At 66.3% G+C, this 7,352-nt stretch overlaps 1 protein-coding gene across 7 annotated transcripts; it reads left to right on the plus strand.

The window, feature by feature from the left end:
* The first annotated feature begins 650 nt into the window (after nucleotides 1-650).
* Nucleotides 651-7,352, plus strand: GPR37L1 (G protein-coupled receptor 37 like 1). 7 transcript variants are annotated; one of them, XM_039883576.1, is made up of 3 exons: nucleotides 651-1,032; nucleotides 2,835-3,342; nucleotides 6,340-7,352. In XM_039883576.1, the coding sequence occupies exons 1-3, from the start codon at nucleotides 665-667 to the stop codon at nucleotides 7,150-7,152; spliced, it is 1,689 nt and encodes a 562-aa protein (XP_039739510.1). In that variant the 5' UTR covers nucleotides 651-664; the 3' UTR covers nucleotides 7,153-7,352. The 7 variants fall into 7 exon arrangements, 2 of the variants coding, with proteins under 2 accessions (XP_039739510.1, XP_039739511.1); XR_005657459.1 differs by lacking the exon at nucleotides 6,340-7,352 and adding an exon at nucleotides 1,293-1,896 and having other exon boundaries at nucleotides 912-1,032; nucleotides 2,835-2,965; XR_005657460.1 differs by lacking the exons at nucleotides 651-1,032; nucleotides 6,340-7,352 and adding exons at nucleotides 1,045-1,603; nucleotides 1,800-1,896 and having other exon boundaries at nucleotides 2,835-2,965.

A 7,352-nucleotide genomic window follows, 5' to 3' on the forward strand; every position in this document is an offset into this window, starting at 1 on the left:
TGTGTGTGCACATGTGCACGCGTGCATGTGTGCGTGTTCTGTCTCCTCCGGGGGCAGGACCAGAACCCACATTTCTAGCGAAGGCGCAACGGGCACATCGGCACAGTGGCGGATGTGGGGCCTCGATGGCCGTGAGCTGTCTGTCTGTGCCGTTCGCCGTGACACCTCCGCACACCGACCACGCGTCTGCACGCAGCAGGCAGCGTCTTAGACGGGTACCCCCGTGACCAAGCAGCATTTATGTCAGGTTTGTCTAACATCTGAAAATCAATCATTGTCAGACATAGTATCAACAGAATAAAGGCGAAAACCACCCGATCGTCTCAGTAGACATAGAAAAAGCACTTGACAAAATACACCGTAAACCACGGTGACAGAACGTGCTCTACGTACGAGGGACGGAGGGGACTCCTTGGCTTTACAAAGAGCGTCTGTGCGTCTGTGCACATCCACACCAAGCATCACGTCGCGTGGCGACCGCGCCTCCCCCGCCCCGGTGACGCCTGCCTCGCTGGGCCTCTACTTCTGAGTGTGTAAGTGAGGCTAAAATAGTACGCGGTGACGAGTGTGTAAACGAAGCTACTAGTAGTACGGGGTGACGAGTGTGTAAACGAAGCTACTAGTAGTACGGGGTGACGAGTGTGTAAACGAGGCTGGTAACAGGATGGGAGCGAGTGAGTCACTGCAGCCACCAGCTGGTCCTCGAGTGGTGCTTACTGGGCCCTGGCTGATGGCCTCGCGAATGGCGCGGGTGAGCCCCGTCCATCGTCACGATGAGCCTGTTGTCACCCCACAGCACAGAGCAGAAACCGAGGCCCAGGGGGGCCGAGCACTGGGCCGAAGCCACACGCAGCCGCGCGCTGGGGGCGTCCAGCAGGTCGGCCTGGTGCGGCCGGGCGCAGGCGTGTGGCGTCGCGGGCTGGACGTTAGCCCCGTGTTCTCGGGCGGCGCCTGCACCGCTCCTGCGGGCCGCCTCGGGGAAAGTCCCAGGCAGCCTGGGGATTCCAGGATCCCACAGAGACGTCCGGGAGGGTGAGTCACGCTTCCCGCTCAGTGCCCGTGGGAATGAGGGCCTCCTTGAGCTCGGCCCGGAGTGGGGGCCTCGCTGCAGCAGAAGTGGGGACAGGGGACTTGTGTGGGGACCCGGGAGGGTGGAGCGAAGCGGTGGGCATATCCCGCCACCCTCGGTGTCGCCCGGAGCCCTGAGCTGGGGCCGGGCCTGGGCAGCTGGGACCAGTTAGGACACGAGCCAAGGCGGCCGTGACTCCTCACTGAGCTCTGCTTCCACCTAGTGGCCTCTGACGTGCCAGCCCTAGGAAGCCAGGTGCCCTCTGAGCCCCCACCCTGTGCGAGGCACAGCCTGCAGTGGGACAGAGCTCGTCCGTGAGTGCAAGGGGCCAGAGCTGACACGTTGCTGTCCCTCTCTGAGCCTGGGGGAGTCGCGTGGAGGTTACATCAAGAGCTTAGCACGGGGCCGGCACCTGCTGGGTGCTCGGTGAATGCCGGGGTGGTGTGGGTGGTGATGGCGCCACCCGAACAGCCTGGTACCAGGCAGGAGGTGGTGCGTCTCGGTGACGCTTCCGGGGCTCAGCTCCGTGGTGGGGTTAGGGACCCAGTTCCCAGGACGGCCCGCGTGATGCTCGGGAGGGAGGGTGTCTGGGGGCCCTTGCACCCCCTGGGGTCTTGTCTCCACTCCGTCCCCGAGGGCGGGGGACGTGGGGGCTCGAGTCCTGGCCTCGCCTCCGCCGTGAGGGCCGGCGTGGTGGGGGCTGACCTGACCTCTGGAGGGACCTCTGCAGCTTCCCCGCGACACTCTGGACCCCAGACGAGCCCAGCCCTCTAGCCACTGGGGCCTCCTGTCCCCGCAAAGGGAAGAAACAAAAAGAAGCCAGAAGGGTGAGACTTTGGGGGCCCCGGCGCCCGCTTCCCTGCTGCGCTCTCCTCCCTCTGTTTTCGGGGACTCCGACTCTGCACGGCGGGCAGGCCCCTCCAGGTAGGACGTGGCCGTGGTCTCAGGGGGTCGTCTGGGAGAGTCACCTGTGTGCGCTGAGAGTCCGGAGCACGGCAGGTGCTGGGGAAGTTCCTGTCCTGCAGATGGCGCCGTCCTGTGCCTGGGTCATGTCTGCGACGGCCGCCACCCGCTGAGGGACATCTGTGTGGGCAGAAGGCCGGCAGGTGGACGCGGGCCTGCTGAGTTAAAGGACCAGGCCCCGGCCTCACTCCGCGGCCTCGGGTCTCTGATCCACAAAATGACATTGGCACTCAGCCCACAGGCTGCAGTGAGGCGCGGGGAGGCACGCTGGGGGCAAGGGCCTACCCGGTGCTCGGCGAGTGGCCAGCTTGCTGCTGTCTGCCCGAGTAGGACCTGCCCTGGATCTGCCTCCCGAGGTGGGGTCCTCAGTGCCAGTCTGCCCCTACTCACCGGGGACCCCAGGAGAGCCACGTTCCCGCTGGCTCAGTGGCTGGAACAGAGGCCTCTGAGGGCCTGCTGCTGCCCCATGGGGCCTGGGAAGGCGTGCCCTAGAAGGCAGTACAAACCGCTCTGTGTCCAGTAGAGGGCCCTGCCCAGCCCACGGCCAGCAGGGTGGGAGGAAGTGGCTCGAGGCCACGGGAGCAGCTGGCAGTGCCAGACGCCTGACTGGGTGGACGGAGCAGCCAGCCGCCTCTCCCGTCCGCCCGGCACCGCTGCCTGGCCCTCACCTGCCGTCCGTGGGCCAGCTGCGTCCCGCTCGTCCGGCCATGTGGGGGCTGTGGCCACTGGCTATTGCTCTCGCCGTGGTGTCCGCTGCAGGGCTGAGCAGCGTCTGCGAGGGTGTCCCCCTTCTCCCCAGCAGGCACAGAGCTGGGGCCCCCGAGCAGCAGAGCCGAGCCAAGAGGGGCGCCGAGGACGAGGAGGCCCCGGGGCTGCAGCAGTACGTGCCCGAGGACTTCCCCCGGCCCCTGCGCCCCGCCGAGCCCTCGGCCGCCGGCCCTGCCCCAGGCGAGGACAGGCGTGCCCAGGGCGGCGGGCCGGAGCCGCGGGGCAACCTGACCGGGACCCCGGGGCAGAGGCTGCAGGTCCGGAACCCGCTGTACCCCGTGACCGAGGACTCCTACAGGGCCTACGCCATCATGCTGCTGGCCCTGGTGGTGTTCGCCGTGGGCGTCGTGGGCAACCTGGCCGTCATGTGTGTCGTGTGGCACAGCTACCGCCTGAAGAGCGCCTGGAACTCCATCCTGGCCAGCCTGGCGCTCTGGGACTTCCTGGTCCTCTTCTTCTGCCTCCCCGTGGTCATCTTCAATGAGATCACCAAGCAGAGGCTGCTGGGGGACATCTCGTGCCGGGCTGTGCCCTTCGTGGAGGTGAGCATGGGGCGGGTGTGCCGGCGTGCGGGCCCCCAGCGCCCAGAGCTGTCCTGCTTCCCCTCCAACCTGGGCGGGGAGGCCCGCGTGGTCTTGGGCCCAGGTGGCACTTGGCGGAGGCGGGTGGGGCGCAGGCAGGGACACAGGGCCCTGGGTCCGGTGTCCTCCCTCCTGGAGGGGCAGCTCCGGGCAGGCTCGCCCCCCTCCATGCTCCGGCTGCCGCTGCCTTAGCCCCCTCCCTCTGGCCGGCCCGGAAGCCGCTGTCCTGTGTCCGCTCCTTCTCCCTGCGCCCACTGCTGCCGCCTGCACCCGCAGCTCCCGGCCCTGTCCTCAGCGTCCTGCCTCCCGAAGTGGTGTCTGCAGGGAGACCCCAGACCCCCAACCCTACAGACCCCCAATCAGTCAGCGTCCACCCCCCGTGAACGCAACGTGGGAAGGAAGGGCCCTTTCTCACGGCCACTGTCACCGTCGCTGCCCCGTCACCGGCACCTCCAGAGTCCTCCGAAAGGGCAGACGTGGCCCGATGCTGGCGCGGGGGAGGGGGCTCTAGCGCCAGTGCTGTCACTGCCACCCTGGTGTCACTGGGCCGGTCACAGCTCCTCTTCAAGGTCCCTATCCCCCTAACCAGGACAGTGGCCAGATGGCCCTTGCCACTGGTCTGCTCTACAATCCTAAAACGTCCCACTACTCTGACCTCTGGGGACACCCAGGCTCAGACGAGGTCTTGGGCCAGTGGACGTGTGGACCACAGATTCCAGGACGCTGCCAAACACACACACCTGTGCCCGTTTGCATGACACCCAGCAGGGCGGCCAGGTCTGCACAGGACCAGCCAAGCGGCTCTGGGGGGGTCATGAGAGCTGGGCTGGCCGAGGCCTCCCCACGAAGGCCGAGGATGAAGGCGCCGGGTGACACTCGACCTGCGGGCGGACGGGGGTCGGATCGGGCATCAGGACGCAGGTGCTGTGCCCAGCTCCGTCCCCAGTCACTGCATTAGTGACGATTTCCTGTTCGGAGGGCGTCAGAGGCTCAGCAGCTGGCACGGCCCTTCCCCGTCCTCCCCGACCCAGGGAGACCGCCCTCCTCCCCACTGTGGCCCCAAAGCCTCAAACCTGAGAGGAGGCCCTGCAGCTGCCGGCGGCTTTGACTCGGCGTCACCCGCGCTCAGCGCCCAGGTGGGCGATGACAGGTGGGACGCAGGACTTTGGAAAGGAGCAGACCGGACGAGGGACCGGGCTGTGCCCTCACGGGCTGAGTGGCTTCATACGTTACTTATCCTGCCCAAACCTCAACTTCTTCATCTGTAAATTGGGGAAGATCATAAGAATTTAAATAATCATAGCTCTCTGGATGAATTCTGGAAGGATTCAGTGGTGCTTAGAATAATGTGCTTAGAATGAAAACATTTCAGTAGTGGTGGTTTTACTGGGGAGTGGTCCGCGGAGGTGGGGAGGGGCAGACACGTGGCCCCGTTTGTGTGTGGCCCTGCCTGCCTGTGGGTCTGGGCACGGCCAGTGGGCACGGCCAGGACGTGGGCTCTGGCCCGAACCCTCCTTCCGGAAGACAGAGGCCATCCGAGAGCTGGCGGGGCGCCCCCGTAGGCTGGGTGACCGGCGGCAGTCAGGGGACAAAGACAGGGCCCTGACCTTTCGAGGGCCCCGGGAACGGCGCCCGAGGTGTTCGGGGGCTGCGGGGCGAGGAGCAGAGCGGGCGTTGCTGTCCGAACCCGAGGCGGCTCCCGCAGGGGGTCGGGGCCAGCTCACAGGGGACACCCGGCGGCAGTGCGAACACGGCGGGACTGTGTCCCCCAGCCGCAGCGGGGGTCTGAGCACAGCCCCATGTGGCCGAGCACCGTGGGGCAGCGAGGACGCCCCCCTCCGGCCTCTCTCAGGCACTACCCCTGCCTGGCTCGCAGGGCGGGTCTCCCGGGCCCAGTGGGCAGCACACGGGGTGGGCATAGGCCGCATCCCCATGCGGCCAGGCCCAGCTTCTTAAAGAGGATGAGCACGTGTGTGTGCGAGCATGTGTGAGTGACAGGCTGCGTGCGTGTCAGTGTGCGTGTGTGTGTGTCAGTGCCTGTGCATGTCAGTGTGTCAGTACGTGTTAGTATGTGTGTCAGTATGTGAGTGTGTGTCTGTATGTCCGTGCATGGGCATGTGCGTATGTCAGTGCGTGTGTGTCAGTCCACGTGTGTGTATGTCAGTGCATGCCAGTGTGTGTCGGTACATGTGTCAGTGATTGTGTTAGTGCATGTATTGGCATGTGCACGTGCCTGTCATTGTGTGTGCCCGTGTGTCTGTGCATGTGTGTTCATGTATGCACACACATGTTGGTGCGTGTGCACATGTGTCTGTGCATGTGTGTGTCGGTGTGCACGTCAGTGCGTGTGTGTCAGTGTGTGTGTCAGTGCGCGTACGTAAGCGTGGGTAGTTGGCGGCTGTGGTGTCAGCGCGCCTGTGCACGCTGCGTTGTCGAAGGGCGGGGCCGGGCCAGTCTGCTCCCTGAGACTGGGCACCTGACAGGTGTTTGTTACGATGCTGTTGTCAGTGCATGTGCGCGCATGTCAGTGTGTGTGCGTGTCGGTGCGTGTTGGCACATGTGTGTCAGTGCCTGTGCACGCGTGTCGGTGCGTCAGCTCGTTCCTGAGACTGGGCACTCGATGTGTGTGTTGGGGCAGGAACGGGGGGGACCCTCAAAGACCAGAACTTCTGAGTCTGTCTTGACTCTGCCATAGAGATGATTTCCATCTCGGGGAGCCGGAGGGTCCCTGAGGCCCACGCTCGTCCCCCAGAAAGAGTCATGCCGCCCCTGAGCGGGCCTCCACGCTGCCACCCCAGGGCACGCGTCCTGCCGAGCGCGGTCTCGTCTGCAGGTGGACGGGATGGCGCAGGGCGCCTGGCGGGTGCGGACGCGGTCCCCGCCTCGCGGAGCCAGGAGCCGGCGTCGTCGGCCCTGGTCTGACCACGGTCCCCCCTCTTTCCCCGCGTCTGTGCGCAGGTCTCCTCCCTGGGGGTCACCACCTTCAGCCTCTGCGCCCTGGGCATCGACCGCTTCCACGCGGCCACGAGCACGCGGCCCAGGGCGCAGCCCGTGGAGCGCTGCCAATCCATCCTGGCCAAGCTGGCCGTCATCTGGGTGGGCTCCCTGGCGCTGGCCGTGCCCGAGCTCCTGCTGTGGCAGCTGGCGCGGGAGCCCGCCTCCTCCGCCGGCGCCGCGGACCTGTGCGTCATGCAGCCCTCGGCCAGCCTGCCTGCGCCCCTGTACTCGCTGGTGCTGACCTACCAGAACGCGCGCATGTGGTGGTTCTTCGGCTGCTACTTCTGCCTGCCCGTCCTCTTCACCGTCACCTGCCAGCTGGTGACGTGGCGCGTGCGGGGCCCGCCGGGCCGGAAGCCGGAGTGCCGGGCGGGCACGCACGAGCAGTGTGAGAGCCAACTGAGCAGCACCGTGGTGGGGCTGACCGTGGTCTACGCCCTCTGCACGCTCCCCGAGAACGTCTGCAACGTCGTGCTGGCCTACCTCTCCGCCGAGCTGACCCGCCAGACCCTGGACCTCCTGGGCCTCGTCACCCAGTTCTCCACCTTCTTCAAGGGGGCCGCCACCCCCGTGCTGCTGCTCTGTGTCTGCAGGCCGCTGGGCCAGGCCTTCCTGGACTGCTGCTGCTGCTGCTGTGACGAGTGTGGCCAGGCCTCGGGGGCCTCAGCCACCGCCGCCTCGGACAGCAAGCTCAAGACGGAGATGTCCACCTCCATCTACTTCCACAAGCCCAGGGAGTCGCCCCCGCTCCTGCCCCTGGGCACGCCTTGCTAGGCCAGGCCCCGGAGGGAGACCTGGGAGGCAGGCAAGCTGGGTAGCGAGGGGGGCCACCCCAGGCCGCTGGTCTTCTGTCCCCATAGGTCTGGCTCTGTGTCCGTCTTTGGTCTAGAGGTGGACCAGGGTCCTCTCATCGAGGTCCGGGCCTGTCCGAGCCCCTCCCCAAGCAAGGCCTCCCTGTCCCTCTGCCCTCCCTG

The sequence above is a fragment of the Pteropus medius genome, unplaced genomic scaffold (genome assembly GCF_902729225.1).
Source record: "Pteropus medius unplaced genomic scaffold, Ma_sr-lr_union100, whole genome shotgun sequence".
NCBI classification, from domain to species: Eukaryota; Metazoa; Chordata; class Mammalia; order Chiroptera; family Pteropodidae; genus Pteropus; species Pteropus medius.

Bases quoted from the DNA above. Each gene is read 5' to 3' on its own strand.
- GPR37L1 (XM_039883576.1), top strand. From the start codon at position 665: ATGGGAGCGAGTGAGTCACTGCAGCCACCAGCTGGTCCTCGAGTGGTG. The intron at 1,033-2,834 runs GTGAGTCACGCT...TCTCCCCAGCAG, and splicing joins CCACAGAGACGTCCGGGAGG to GCACAGAGCTGGGGCCCCCG. The intron at 3,343-6,339 runs GTGAGCATGGGG...GTCTGTGCGCAG, and splicing joins GGGCTGTGCCCTTCGTGGAG to GTCTCCTCCCTGGGGGTCAC.